The sequence below is a fragment of the Capricornis sumatraensis genome, chromosome 1 (assembly GCF_032405125.1).
Source record: "Capricornis sumatraensis isolate serow.1 chromosome 1, serow.2, whole genome shotgun sequence".
NCBI lineage: Eukaryota > Metazoa > Chordata > Mammalia > Artiodactyla > Bovidae > Capricornis > Capricornis sumatraensis.
Genome location: NC_091069.1, coordinates 58,187,419 through 58,203,638, shown reverse-complemented (window position 1 = coordinate 58,203,638; position 16,220 = coordinate 58,187,419). Strand labels below are relative to the sequence as shown.

The following is a 16,220-nucleotide window of genomic DNA, read 5'->3' as shown; positions in this document are numbered from 1 at the left end:
ACCCGCAGAGAGCAGACACAACAGCACGGACAAGCAGAGAAGACAGCCTTATTACGACTAAACATACTGGCCATGCACTGCAAGAATTAAAGAGAGCTTCACACAAGTGACAGAAAAAAAGCAAGGCTACCTCAGAGCATGATTTTGCCTGTTTGGAAACCAGGTTTCCGTTATTCTCTGAAGACTTGCGTTTCACAGCTCCCATTCTTGTAGAATTACCTAAAATGATTAAAAACAAGTAAGCCAGCTTCCCTGTTTCTCTTAAGGTGAAAAGGATGAAGGGGAAAGGAGAACAAAAGTTTTAATCAAACAGTATCTTACCACATGTCACGAAGTTATCATGTACAACTTCAACATGAATCAGTGATGGATCCACAATTTTCAGTGCTGGAATCTTAAGAACAAACAAAACAAAGATACCAGAAAATTTTTAAAATACTCAGGAATATACCAGAAATTACCTCTACCACTCAGTCGTGTCCTGACTCTTTGCGACCCCACGGACCACAGCCCACCAGGCTCCTCTGTCCATGGGATTCTCCAAGCAAGAATACTGGAGTAGGTTGCGAACCCTTTCTCCAGAGGATTTTCCTGACCCAGGTATCATCGAACTTTGGTGTCCTACATTGCAGGCAGGTTCTTAACCGTCTGAGCCACTAGAGAAACTACTTAACAATAGGAGTTTCTTACATATAATTTCCTTTTAAAAAATAACTGATTTTTTTTCCACTCTGGTATTTTAATATAAAATAACAAGGGTATTTAGCTTCCATGTGAAAGTAAAAGTGTTAGTTACTCAGTCATGTCTGACTCTTTACAACCCCATGGATCGTAGCCCATCAGGCTCTTCTGTCCATGGAATTTCTCCAGGCAAGAATACTGGAGAGGGTTGCCAATCCCTTCTCCAAGGGATCTTCCTGATCCAGGGATCGAACCCAGATCTCCTACATTGCAGGCAGGAGATTCTTTACTGTCTGAGCCACCAGAGAAGCCCCATTTAGCTCTTATAAGATACTATAATTCCTTTTTATAATTATCTTCCCCTGTCAACTTATCTTACATGCGATTATCATCATTTTTACCTCCTCACAGTTGACTTGAAGAGTTTTTGACATTGGGTTTCCATTTACAATGGTTGCAGAAAACCACTGAGTTGATGGGTCCAAGCTGTAAATTTTTACTTCCGAACCAACTAAATTTTTGTCACCTTAAAAAATAATTTAAAAAAAAAGTCCTTAGAGCAATTTGCATTATCTCTGAATAGCACGTTATCCAGCATAATTTTTCCCCAAGTCTTTAAAAAAACATGCAATAGACAAAAAGGAAAAATTAAAAGATATTGCTATAAACTTAAGACAGACATTTCAGCAGAGGTAGGAGAAAACGTAAACTTTCCATTTTAAAGCTCCAATTTCCTATTGCTTTATCTTAGACTTGGCAGTATATTTATCCTAGCATCTGTATCAGACCAGGTAGTATCAGATAACTCATTGAGACCTAACTCACTCTCCTATGCAGTTTTAGAGGATCCAAATTCAGGAACCTTGTCAGAACTTCTAAGTCTCCTAAAACATTCACAATTATGAAACTGACCAAGAAAATCAATAACAGTAATTGGCAAGATCAAGATCACCAAATTAATGTTTTACTCATTTTGTAAGACTGAAATTCCAAACATATCGAATTTCACGTCAAAATATAGCTGAGCTTGTTCAGTATCTAGTTCACTTTTATGTTGTTCACATGATCCTTGGGCTTTCCAAATTTCAGAGACTTTAGAATACATTATAGAATATAGTCCTCCACTCATCAAGCTGCTTGGGAAATGCATCTAAAGAATTACTAAAAAATGAGACATTTTAATGAGTAAATGAGTGAGAAGGGCTAAAACACAGCTTCTTACAAACTAATCACTGGTCAACTCCTGAGCTATCACCAACAGACAAACCACATACCTTGTAAAAGATGGCTTTCATCTAAATGTTTCACAATCAAAGCTTGAAATTCTTTACTGACACTCTGATTATCCATCAGTGAAAGACGGAGATTGTTTACATCCTGAAAAATTGAAAATCATTACACTTCAAGGTAACAAACAGGAACAGCTGTTTACATTCCAGTGGATATTTCAATTCATTTAATCACAGGGATTAATAGAGTGTCAATTAGCCATTTGATGGCAGCAAACCATTGCAACTCCAATGAACTAGACATATCAAACAGTAGGAAACCATCAAATGATCACAAATATAAGGCAGACAGAAGTGAAGCAACTTGAAGCTAAGAGTGAGACAGATACTAAGAGTGGCTCAAAGAATAATTTTAAATATGACAAAATTTAGGCTAGGGGACATATAATAAGCAAAGTAGCTAGTCATGCCAAAAATATTCTGCATCCCAAACTCTAGGGATTAGGGAAGTCACAGATCCAAATGCAAGGGGCAGAAGACACATACATAAGAAAATACTTAGATCTGTAGTGTCATTTCATTGAAATTGCTGTTTTTAACAAACATCACTTCACATAGATTCATTTACCCTAACCAGAAGTCCAAATGCATTCTTCTTTACAAATGGTAAAGGTAGGGGTGCTGCGGTGAGGAGGGACAAAAGCTGAATGAACAGCCTAGGTCTTCAGCTAGCCAGTTGTGAAACATTCAATTCTTGGCAGCTCTATTTCTGGCACTATTTCACAGTGTTCTGGCTTTGTGTGTATACTCAGTTATGATAAATGTATACAGATTGTCAATAGGAATAACCTGTCAGACTTCGAGAAACCATACAGCACAGAAGCCCTTCCAATACTAGGCTTTCATGCTTTTCTGCATGTGAAATGGGTACACAGTGGCTAAAAATAGTTCATCCATTTCTCCCACTGGGAAGAAGAGCCTTTTAGAGAGGCCATCCTGAAAAAATTTCTTAAGTAACGTTAAACTAGGGGCTTCATAAGAGTGCAACATTAATTACCAGAATGAACCATGTTTTTGCCTTTTTCCCCCTCGTGTTACTGAAATTTCAAAAAATTTAAATGTGTTCACGAATTCCTACTATAAGGTAAAAGAGCATTAATGGGGAGAGTCATTAACATTAAACAGCTCTTAAATAAGGTAGAATAATTGGATTCTGCCTAGAAGAGTTTTGAGGGCTCATCAAAGGTGCCAGGTAACTGAGCTGGACACTTAGTCGTTTTTCTTATCCACCTATAACTGAGATGAATTCAGTCCAAAAGACAGACATTAGGTTTCAATTCCAACTTCTGCATACCCCAAATAATTTTCAGATTCTCTATTCATTATTTAGGACAAGCCTCCTACTGTGGTAACCACATCAGCCAACACAGAGTCTCATACAGTAGAAGCCTCACATTATCACCTGCCTCTATAAGAGAATGCCCTGAAGCACTTAACTTTGGAAATCATCATCAGTAGAAGTCAAGAACACATGCAGAGTCTCCCTCAATCAGTATTACATTAATAACACTCACACTGACAGCACAGAGTGCACCTCCTTGAGAATAAAAACTTACTGATCTTTTCAATCTCAAGAAACAAAACTGAGTTCTACTTTTACTGAAAAGATGAGACACATTAAAGATGAAAAATAGAACTGTCCTGAAAACAAAGTTAAGAAGTAAAAACTAGTCTCTGCTCAGTAGCAGTCTTCCACAGCCCCTCCTGTATGTTCCTTGGTCCTTAAAAGCAAGTATTCTGCATTTCAATGCACGAAAAATATCAAGATAACCTTCCTAGCATGCATGCATGTGTACCCAGTCTCTTCAGTCATCATCTGACTCTTTGTGATCCCATGAACTGTAGCCTGCCAGGCTCCTCCATCCATGGAATTTCCCTGCAAGAATACTGGAATGGGTTGCCATGCCCTCCTCCAGGGGATCTTCCCGACCCAGGGATGAAACACGTGTCTCCTGTGGCTCCTGCACTGCAGGCAGATTCCTTACCTCTGAGGCACCGGGGAAGCCCCATCTACCTGATATATGAAGATAACTTGTGCCCACAACTAAGTAAAAGCATCTTCCTCTATTCCATTCACCTAAACATTATAAAATAATGTTCAGAGTATGAATCTTGTTTTCACTCACTTCCAGGATATGGAAATAAAAGTGAGACTTGAGCACAAAAAAGCCAAGGCTTTGGGTTTTCCAATACAGACCTAGCAATGGCAATGACCCTTGGTCCTAAACTGTCTTGTAGCTCATAAACTGGTTTAATGGTTCTACAGGCCACAGAAACAAGTCAGGTCACAAAACCAAAGAGGGTGAAGAGGATAACTGAACTTCACAAATGACATTTAAAACAACAAATGTTAATTTTAAGACCAACATTACTCCCAAGGTAGTGATCTGTGGAAGTAATGTGCATGTTCTTCCCCTCCCTCCCAACATTTTTATAATAAAGGAAAAAAATAAACAAATGAACAAGACCCAAGAGCCTAAATGTTGTGAAGAAAAAGGTAGTTCTGCAAGCTAACTGGAAAGAATAGAAACACACACAGATACTTGATTCATACTGTTTGCTATAGTTAGGTCACCACAAACACTGATTTAATGAACACTGAACCATTCCTAGGGGAAAGATGGGGTTAGGTTTCTTAAAGCCTCTGGTCACAAGAGACATCAACCAATCAATACAAAACCTTGTTTTTATGTGTTTCTGTTGGAAAAAACCCTACTTCACAGTTTTTTATATAACTACATTTATTTGCATGCAAAGTCGCTTTAGTTATGTCCAACTTTGTGCGACCCAATAGACTGCAGCCCATCAGGCTCCTCTGCCCCCCATTCTCCAGGCAAGAATACTGGAGTGGGTTGTCATGCCCTCCTCCAGGGGATCTTCCTGACCCAGGGATTGAACCCAAGATTCCTGAGGCTCTTGCATTGCAGATGGTATCTTTACCCCTGAGCCAGCAGGGAAGCTGTATTACTGCATTACTAACCTTGAACTCACAGCTACCATACCTCATGGCTGAATGAAGCTTAGCTAACACATGTTCTCTCTAAGACTCACTTAGGAACAATACACACCACTTCAGCACTATCCCGGAGGGCCATTTTAAACACTGAATTAACCAACAACGCAGTACTAAACAGACTTTGAAAAGGACACTTGTTTACAGTAGAAGAGATGAAACAAGAAGGCAGAATGGCACCTTATTCAAACCTCAGCTGGGAACAGGTATCAGACAACTCAAAATTTTCACCACTCTGCACGTGTCTGTGAATGACCATAAAAGCACCAAAATACTGACTGGGGGGTTACAAATATATTTCAGCAAGTAAGTTCCCAAATATAGAATCCTTAAATAATGAGGACTGATATATATGCATACAGATATATGTATATACGAGTAACAGTTAATCTTTTAAAAATTATTTTCATATTTACCTACTTAAAAAGTTATTTCATGTTACACACAAAAGCCATCAACAGTAATACCTTTGTCCTTCCAACCCCAATAAACAGTACCAACCCAATGGCTAACATTGAGCATTAATGTCTAACATCTGCTCATAAGATGGGTCCTTTTTTCTGCTAGATATCTGATCTGGAACAATCAATATCAATACATTAGTTCTCACATTAAAGGAGTTTATACTTCTATTTTTAGGGCTTAATATTGGTTCTAATGTTTTACCTGTATAGGCTTTAAAAGGTCTTTAGAAAGAAATACTCTTTGTTGATCTCCTAAAAAGCGAATAGATGTTATGGATCCCAAACCAGCTTTGTCCAGCAAAGATTTGTACATCTGAAACAAAAGAAATGTTTTGGCATCATAATTGCTATTAGTATCACTGTGAAAATGGGGACTGGCAATGTTCCACACAGAGATTAAACCATTCATTTGTTTATTTACTACCAATCTCAATAATAATTATTTATGCAACCAACACAAGAGCACACAATTTTTATCCAGAATCAATCATATAAACCAGATATACATTTGAGAGTCATGTTAATATATAGCTCTGGGTTTACAGATGTATGGCTTGCCCCAAATTTATGCAGAATACTGTTTTAAGTTAATTTTTCTGGGAAAATGGGCCATGTTTTTAGCAAATTCTTAATAGATGGGGGAAAAAAATACAAAAAGCAAAATACAACTTTAAACAAAACCCTACATCACTCAAAACCCTTCAGGGGCTTGTCTCATCTATGGGCAAAATCTCAATTTGCTTCACACAGCATGCAGGCCCTTCACAAGCTGGCCAGCCTTTTAATCATCCTCTTGGCCTTTCAACTACCCAAATCTGTCCCAGCTCACCTCTCAAACAGCATTAACTGTCCTCTCCAGATACAGGGCTCACTCTTTGCCTTTAACTGCACCAGACTTCCGCTGCAGAAATGGCACAATCATATACTGACTGCTGGCGTCATGAGACCAAAAGTGGAAACCCTGACAGGGGCCAAGCGACACCTACTATTCAGCAGTCGACTGTTGCTAAAGGAATTGCTACAGGCTTTAGTGTGGCCATATCTTACTGTTCTTTCGCTAAGAACTGGGAATCTAGATTTTTAAGAATATTCTCTGCATTTTTTTAAGGTAGACAGCTAATTGAGATTTTTTAAAACACTGTAAGGGGCAAACCAAAAAGATCTGTATGTTGGTATTTATCTGTTGGTTTCCAATCCTTGACCTAGAAGTTCCCCATATTACCCTCACTCCCTACTCTTCAAGTGAGGAAACTGAGACCCACGAAAGACAAGGGTCCAGAATTGCAGGCCTCCTAGCAGGGCTGACAGGAGATCCTGAGGCTTTTTCTGAATCTTCTGCAACATCATACCTCTGTACTATTATTTTCCAGAAGGCCAACTATAGATATTACATATAGATTTTCCCTATTTCGTTCATAACGGATGAAAGGACTTCTCAGAGGTTCAATAAGCCCGAGTTTTACTTACTATTGCAGGCCACTGAACAATTCGCTCAGAAATTTCAGGAGACTTTCTTTCAGCCAAAACCAAGTTATGTTCCACTAAGAAGGCTCTCCTTAGGAGGCTGTAGACGTCTATCCATCTTCTCTTCTTCCAAGATTCTCCATCAAACTCCACACACACCTAGACAAACAGAATTGAAGGAAAGCAGACTTGATTAGCAAGAACATGAAAAATGCCTAAGATGAAATTAGACCCTGATCAGTCTATTCAGATCTGTATCTGTGAATATCTCCCACTCCTGCTCTCTTACTTCCCTTCTCAACCCACAATAAAATAACCAGATATGAGGCTTCCCTGGTAGTCCAGAGGTTAAGAATCCACCTGGTGATGCATGTGACAGGAGTTCGACCCCAGCCTGGGAAGATTCCACATGCCGCAGAGCAACTAAGCCCATGTGCCACAACTACCAAACCTGTGCTCTGGAGCCTGCAAGCCACAACTAAGAGCCCACGTGCTGCAACTACCAAGGCCACATGCCCAGAGCATGTGCTCCACAACAAGAGAAGTCAGCACAATGAGAAACCTGTGCACCACTACTAGAGAGCAGCCTCCGCTCTCCACAACTAGAGAAAGCTGTGCATAGCCGTGAAGACCCAGCACAGTCAAAAATAAATATTAAAAAAAAAAAACAAAAACAGATACATTAGTCTAGTCTAAATATCAAGCTTTGGCTCCCAGGCCACTTTGGGAAGCAGAAGTCAAAGGATATGGGGGCCAATCTGTCCTCAAGTAATCTCTGGGAAGACCTAACAGAAAAGAAATCACATGTAGAAGGTTTTTACATGTTAATTAGACATCAGAGCTTGGAGAACTGAAAGACAGAAATCTGAAACCCTAAGATGTACTTGTCATAGGGCATTGTAATTCTGTGTTGACATGGTAAGTTGATGATGACCCCCAACAACACAATCCACCACTGGCTTTTACATTCTCTGGTAGCAGCAGGATTCAGCAAAAGGCACTTTCAAAGCTTTGAGTTGAATAAACTGGGAAATTTACCTCAAGAGTTTGAACTCCAAGAAAACTGTGCTAAATACAGAAGGAAGTAATTGATAAATGACACCAGAATTTTCCTAAACTACCTGTCTTAACTTCTTATATGAAAATTAAACTACTTTTAAAATACTATTTTCCAAGTAACTATGAGACTTCCCCGGTGGCTCAGACAGTAAAGCGTTTGTCTACGACACAGGAGACCTGGGTTCAATCCCTGGGTTGGAAAGATCCCTTGGAGAAGGAAATGGCAATCCACCCCAGTACTATTGCCTGGAAAATCCCATGGACAGAGGAACCTGGTAGGCTACAGTCCATGGGGTCACGAAGAGTCGGACACGACTGAGAGAGTTCACGTTCACGTTCATGAGATTTCCTGCTTCTGATTTATAAAATACCTTTTAGCCTTAAAGTTATAATCCCTGATCCCCTGATCTAGAAGTTCCCCACATTACCCCCTAAAACCTGTACAGATATTTTAAGATATAAAGGTAGAATTCAGTCCAAAAGTGGGTCTCTGACAGTAATGCAGTAGTAATCAGTCACAAAACCTTAAAATTCATGTAAATGTACCAGAACACCTTAGCTCCCTTAACCCATTAAGAATATGCTACCCTTTTTCATTGTTGTTCAGTCGCTGACTCATGTCTGACTCTTTGTAACCCCAAAGCACGTCAGGCTCCTCTGTCTTTCCCCATCTCCCAGAGTTTGCTCAAATCCATGTCCATTGAGCCAGTGATGCTAACTAACCATCTCATCCTCTGTCACCCCCTTCTCCTTTTGTCTTCAATCTTTCCCAGCATCAGAGTCTTTTCCAATGAGTCAGCTCTTGGCATAAGGTAACCGAAGCACTGGAGCTTCAGCATCAGTCCTTCTGAGAAATACTCATTGGGTGATTTCCTTTAGGATTTCCTTTAATTTATTCTAAGTCTTTTAAAATGTTTTTTATGTTTTAACTAAGATACGATATATTCCCGATATTCAGTGTAAAAATCACTATTTTTGATTTAAAAGCCCTCATTTTTGCCTTCAAAGGATTAGTAAATCCATTAACACTTCATAATTTCATAGACAACTCTATCTCCCTTTTCAGCCTTTAGAAAAAAAGTTTACTTATTTTCCATTCACGCATCAGAATCCAATTCAAAAATCCTTTCCTCAAAGACGTTGTCCCCTACCAAAGAGCCCCTCTCTACTCCAAGAGAAGTCCCTTGCTAACTGTGCTCAAAACTCTGTCCTTTTCCTTCCTAGCACTTACCCACATTTTGAATTATTTGTGGTTAATTGACTGACATATTAAAAACAAATAGGTCAAAATCTGTGTTGGCTTTTACTTACCATTGTATTTCATGGGTCTCCATACTTGTTGAGTGAATAAATTTCTCTCTGAACTGGGCTCTTACCTTCTGTTTCTCTCATCCACTTGGAAAGCAGGAAGTTTCCAAGGGATATACCACTAGCCTCAATCCCAAACTTTTTCAGGTTTATGGCTATATAATATTAATCTTTAAAATCAATTAAATTTAAGACCAATCCTATCCTCCTCTCCCAATCACAAAATGTACACCCCTAATTTCTCAGCAACTTCCCCTGAGAAGCGCGTATCTTCTTGATATGGCAGGCTTTTATTCTTGCAGTTATGCAAATGCGTAAGCACCTATTATGTGACAAGGCCCCATGTTCTATGATTCCACTGGTTCTATGTATTCCATTAATCACCATAAACAACCAATGGTCCTTCAAGACAGAGGTGTTCAGAGATAGTATATTCCTTTCTGTTTCTAGCCACAGAATCCGTGTCTTCTGATATCTTCCCCAGTCCTTCTGCCCCACATCACATCAACTTCAAAACCAACCTAGCTTCGGACGACACAGCTTTCCCATCAATGTAGTGTACCAGGAGTGTACATCTACAAACTTCAGAGCCACAGAGATCTGGGTTTGAATGACAGCTTTGCTGAAGCTTTCTCAGAATGGTTTTACAGGCATAAAACAAAATGTGTAGAATTACAAAGGCAACCAATTAACTGTACCCAAGTCAAGAATGCTTGCCAAAATCTAAGCTCTCTGAATTTAGTGTTCTAGTGGCTTCAGAATGCAAGTACTAATACTTACCCTTCACGGAATTGTTAGGTAGATTTTAAAGGCAATGTGCATTAAGTATCTGGCAAGCAGACTAGGCAGCTTTAAGATCTTCATGAAAATTCAAATCTTAATTTATGAGAGTATCACTTCAGTTAGGAATGGGGGAGAGAAAGACTTAAATATGACCACCTAACATCAATTTAGAAAAAAAAGAAGTAATCTAAGATCTTAAGCGGTTTCTCAAAACTTAAGCAGTATCACAATTCTTCATCATATCACTATCTACAAAGCTTATAATCAACCCTAAACCAAAATTTAGACAAGGTTCCTCTTTATATCTCAGCGTTTCAGTGATTTGAAAACTAAGTTTAGCTCTTTAAAAATAAGTTTATGAAAAAAAAAGAAAGTTTATGACTTTGAGTATTAGATCACATTAATCAAAAATTCATATTTAAAAAGATGGCTTTTAAAATACATATAATGAAACCAACAAGTTGTGAGCTTTCTTAAACATGCTTTCAAAACTTTCTTATCTATCATAACCACACATCTTTCTTTTGTGTGCTGAGGTTTGATGTGCTATATATAAGGACATCCCCCCTGCCACCGTCCCCAAAAAAGTCTCTTCTGCAGAAATTTCTATAAAAATGTACCAGTAAGAATTAAAATTCAGGGGGAACTAACATGATTTGACCAAGTTCCTGCAAGCTGACAGATGCAGCTAGTTCTTGTCGTAAAGAGTGTTCTTCGCTCCACAACCCCTTGGTCCAGAAAGGCGATGTTATGTATGCTGTATGACTCCCAAGGCCAGAAAGAAGCCTATTTAATTATGATTCACTACCTGTAATTCCCAAAGTTCCAGATTTTTAACAGGGCATCTTGTAAATGTGTGCCTATTAGCCTATCAAATTCATTGACCAGATGTTGGATATTTCAAGTTAATTATTTCAAGCTAGTTTTCCCCAAAAGAAAATCTCTTTAAGACACATGAGTTAATATATCTAATCAAGCTAATTTCAAAACCTCCCACTTAGTATACACTAATCTTACCTGAGTATATGATTATGAAAACTATCAGAATGGCCAAGTAAAATGTTTCCAGGTTTAAAAATAAGCACTTACACAATGGCACCCCAAAGTTTTTGATGACATTATCTACTCTATGTCCAGCACGATGATGCAGAAGGCCACTTATTTCACTACTTCACAAATCAGAAATCTCATTATGCTTCTATTTATGTCTTCTTCCACCCAGACTTTTATCTCAAATCCTAGAGTCAAGCATTCAATTGTAGGGGTAAACAGCTATTACACTGTGCTAAAAGTTTCTCATTTTACATGGCTTGACAGGCAACAGAATCCACCTACATTCATTCAAGTTTCAACTGTATTCAAGGATGAAAAGACCAGGCAGACAGTAGCCAAGGCATTCAGCTGCTAATGAGTGGGAAAAGCTATGACAAATCTAGACAGTGTATTAAAAAACAGAGACACTACTTTGCTGACAAAGGTCCATATAGTCAAAGTTATGGTTTTTCCAATAGTTGTGTATGGATGTGAGCGTTTGACCACAAAGAAGGCTGAGCACTGAAGAGCTGATGCTTTTGAACTGTGGTGTTGGAGAAAATCCTTGAGAATCCCTTGGACTGCAAGATCAAACTAGTCAATCCTAAAGGAAATCAATCCTGAATATTCATTAGAAGGACTGATGCTGAAGCTCCAATACTTGGACCACCTGATGTGAAGAGACAACTCATTGGAAAAGACCCTGATGCTAGGAAAGATTGAGAGCAAGAGGAGAAAAGAGGGACAGAGGATGAGATGGCTGGATGGCATAACCAACTCAATGCACTTGAGTTTGAGCAAACTCAGGGAGATAGTGAAGCACAGGGAAGCCCAGCATTCTGCAGTCCATGCGGTCACAAAGAGTCAGACACGTCTTAGTGACTGAACTACAAAAGCAAGGAAGGGAAAGACCTAGATAAACAAGGTAGAGAAGGAGGACACTCTCAGCATGCATAATGAACAAAGCCAGTGAGAAAGCAACCTGCCTCACACTCAAATAAGAATGGGATAAAAATAAGGTTAAAGAAGTTGTTCTAATCACACCTAATTAAGATCTGTTGTTATTCCAGATAAAGAGAATACCACTGTTCCATTGCAAGATTATTTCCAAACTGCTTTTCTATATATAATAACTATTTGCTTCCTTCATGTATCTGTTCAAATACTTTAGCAAAAACTACATGTCAAGCAATGTTCTTAGTTCTGGGGATACTGAAGCCAGCAAAGTAACAGTCGTGCTAATTTCATTCTATCTGAATATTAAAGCTTAGTGTTTAAGGTTTGGAGACAAAAATGGGCAAATTATAAGCCTCAGTTTCTAACACTAAAAAGTGTAGTTTACTCTCTAGGATTTTTGTGAGAATTAAATAAAAGCATTTACTGCTTCAGTTGTTCAGTCATGTCTCTTTGTGACCCCATGGACTGTAGCCCACAAGTTCCTCTGTCCATGGGGTTCTCCAGGCAAGATTCCTCGGATGGGTTGCCATTTCATATTCCAGGGGATCTTCCTGACCCAAGGATCAAACCCCTGTCTCTGGAGTCTCCTGCATTGCAAGTGGATTCTTTACTGCTTGAGCGACCTGGGAAAAGCTATTTGTTAATTCTGTCTTCACCACTAAACATAATGTAACTGAGTAAGTGGCTTTGTTACAAAGTGTTTCTCTAAATGAACCAAAGTTAACAAGCCCTGGCCTTATTAACTCAACCAAGGAAGCAAATCAGTCTAGACAGACTTGGACCTCTACCAGTGCTAAAACAGGTGCACACTACTTGAATTTTATTCCTTCTTATTCATTATTGCCCCCAGTCCCAACCCACTCCCCAAAATCACCTAAATCTTACAGCAGGGTCCTACTCAGTTTCTGCCTGTATCTTGCCAAACACAATTGGTTTCAAAGTTTCCAAAACTGCTTTTGGTAATACATGTCCCTACACTTAGGCCAATTACTTCATCTGCCACTCCATTAAGGAATGCAGCAATAAATCAGATTAGAAAAGAGAAGCTAAGTGAATTCCTTACATGAGGGCTGAGCTGTGAAGAATGTAGGTAAAGCAAAAAATCCACTATAACTGAAACTGTTCTTGAATTAAACCCCCCTTGCCTCCAGGTTAGGCACCTTAGCCCACTGGAAGACAAATAGCCAAACCTAGATTCAAGTGCTCTCTCTGTCCCTCAGTAGCTAACTATGCAAGTCTGGACAAGACTTCCTCTTTAAAATCTATTTCTTCTTTCTGAAAATGAAGCTATCACCGCCACTTCAAAAGCTGGGGGTGAGGAAGATGCAGAGAAGACAACACATCAAGGACCTCCCAGACTGCCTTTCTAACCCAACAGGTCCTTGATCTCTGATGGGGAAGGGAATATCTAGTGTCTCATTAGTTGCTAAAGAACTAAAAACTGTGAAGCTTAATCTTTTTTCCATTCAAATCAAATAAAAACAAAGGCAATAGAGAAAATTTTACTTGTTGTGAAATAAACCGTAACAACTATGATCAACATCTACTCCTCAAAGCCCATTTTTATGGAGAAAGTTTATTAGCCTAAAGCAAACAGGTTGGCCATCCCTGCACCACACTAATTCTTTCTGTAAACCTCAAAACCCAGTTTTCAATGAGTGAAACCAACTTCACACTGTATGACAGGAATCCTTCGGTGGCACAGCCTTTGATTAGGGAGCACGATGATTAAGAAAGTGGGCTCAAGGGTCAAAACTTTCTGGTGAGAACAATTCCAACTGTGACCTTAGACAAGACAATCTCCCCCAGGCCCAGTATTTTTGTCTGTAAAGTGGGGAATATTAGTACCTACCCTCAAAGAACTGCTGTAAGGATTAAATATGAACACAGCCATCAACTCTTCAGCATGATGCCTAACACATGATTAAGTACACAATGGTCACTCCTTTTTCCACATGAAGATAAAGTAGACTACGGAAGCTTTGAGAATACATTACCACATATCCTTTCCTATAACCTTCTGCAGACTAATTACTAGTTGGGGCATGCACTGTCACCTTGAAAGTGTCCTCCTTGAACAGTGTTTCAGAAATCAACATGTATTCAACTGCCAGTGCGAAAGCTTGCTTCCCTTATCTAAGCAGTTTGCAAAAAAAAGCCAAGAGAATGACCAAGTGAATCCATTACCCAGGAGGGAAAGTTCTTCTGTTCTGACAAGCTTCCTTCAAGTTATCACCACTTCAGAGTTTTTGTTGGGGACCTCTCTTCAGTTATTTTTTTGCACAAAGGAGAGTTTATTGGTACAATGGCTTCCTCACTGGTTGTTTCCAGCACCCTTTAACACCCATACTTCTATTAGGGAGTAAAAGCAGAATTCATCTCTTTTTGAAAAGATCTAACTGAAAAAGATTCTGAGTGTCATTCCGATTCAAAATCACCTGCTGCAATTGTTCCCATTTCTGTCCTTCCCTTCCAACACTTCAATAGAGTGTTTGAAGTCATTCCTCCGGCACACCGTAAAAGGGGCAGCTCCACCCCAACCCTCCATATATGGTCATAACCCACACCCACTTACAGACTCCTCAAAGACTACCAGGAACTCACTCCTGCCCTGACCCACCATATACGGGCAAACACCCACCCTAACACGCTGAAAAGAGGACTACGCTCCTCCCTCTACACACGCTTTTTTTCTCACAAGTCTGAAAGTTTAAGAAGTTGGGGGGAAAAAACTCGGAGGAACGAACCAAAAAACCCAACTAAAAGCACTTGCATCCGCTATTCTCAATGCTGAATTCTCAAACATTCCAAATGTCACCCACCTGTCCAAGATAGTATTAACAACACTTCAACCCCTTTCCTAGAAGGAACCGTACTGTCCTGAGGAAGCACTGGAGAAGGAAATGGCAACCCACTCCAATATTCCTGCCTGGAGAATCCCCACGAACAGAGGAGCCTGGCAGGCTACAGTCCATAGGGTTGAAAGAGTCCGATAAGACAGAGCAACTGAGCAAGGAGGCACAGCGCGGGCAACAACTAAGCATGTCTGAGCAACCTCTAAGCCCATTATTAAAAACAGGCAACTCCAGGCCAAACACACTTCGCTCTACACACCATTTCAAAGACTTTGAAGGTCTAGTTTTCTGCACCTTCAGATCAGATGCCAACTTTCTGGTCGCCTTTTCAGAAAAGGGGAGAGGGGGAATGGGGGTGTGCTGGCTGTCTCGTTACCAAGGTAACTAGGAAACGTCCGACTGCCGAGGCTCGGGAGCCGGTTATACCTTCAGATCCTTCTTGGTAACGTCGGTGTGGGAGACGGCTCGAATGGTCCCGGAGAGCCAGGGCCACTCGGCGACGCGCTCCACGTCCCAGCTGTCTTGGCCGCCGTCGCCGCCGTCGGCTGCAGACAGACTGAGGAATCGCTTCCCCACCAGTACTGGCCAACTTTCTCCGAGCGTGAGCACCATGGTTTCCACGCTGCAGGAAGGGCTCCTCCCTGCAAAAACACAAAAACAAAATGCAACGGAGGCGGCCGGCAGGAGAGGGCCGGGAAGAGAGGGCGGTGGGGGCGAGGGCGGGGGGAGAGGAGGCCAGCGAGGAGGGAGGGTCCTAACCCCGCTCTGAGGACCGGACCCCGGGCGGCGGAGGCGAGGACGTAAGACTCAGCACCCGATCTCTCCACCCGCGCCTTCCCCGCCCCCCCATCTCTCCCCCACCCCAAACACGGGCCCCAAGCGCCGCGTGACCCTCGCTCTCCCAAGTTTCGCTTTTCCAAAACCTTAAACCTCACCGCACACTGAGTGAGGAGAAAATTATTTGCTTAAGTGGATCTGAAAGTGTTGGCCCCTCACCCCGGAAAAGAAAAGGCCCCGAAGCAGAGGGCCCGTCCCAGGCGGCCGGGTCCCCGCCCCGGGCGGCCCCGCGGGAGGGGCGAGCCCGCGGTTCCGCACTTGCCCCGCCGCCCCGCCCCGACACCCTTCTTCCCGGCCGCGGAACCCCGGGCCGGCGCCCCGGCGCGGGGATGGCGGGGCCGCGGGCTTGGCGCCTTCACCTTTCTTCCTCCGCTCCCCTCAGCCGAGGCCGCGGCGCTTTTACCCCGCCTCCCGCCTCCCTGAGTCACCGGCGGCAGCCGCCGTTTCCAGCCGCCCAGCCGACTCTAGCTCTGACTTG

General features: G+C 41.2%; 1 protein-coding gene across 1 annotated transcript in view; it reads right to left on the bottom strand.

Moving 5' to 3' along the window:
• KDM3A (lysine demethylase 3A) overlaps positions 1 to 16,220 on the bottom strand; it is a 55,823-nt gene extending 39,603 nt beyond the window's left edge. The window contains exons 1-8 of the mRNA XM_068989619.1: positions 16,102 to 16,220; positions 15,332 to 15,546; positions 6,915 to 7,070; positions 5,650 to 5,760; positions 1,956 to 2,058; positions 1,083 to 1,207; positions 322 to 394; positions 131 to 219 (exon numbers count right to left, since the gene is read on the bottom strand). Coding sequence (XP_068845720.1) covers positions 131 to 219; positions 322 to 394; positions 1,083 to 1,207; positions 1,956 to 2,058; positions 5,650 to 5,760; positions 6,915 to 7,070; positions 15,332 to 15,517 — 843 coding nt within the window. The 5' untranslated portion in view covers positions 15,518 to 15,546; positions 16,102 to 16,220. The remainder of the gene's footprint in view (positions 1 to 130; positions 220 to 321; positions 395 to 1,082; positions 1,208 to 1,955; positions 2,059 to 5,649; positions 5,761 to 6,914; positions 7,071 to 15,331; positions 15,547 to 16,101) is intronic.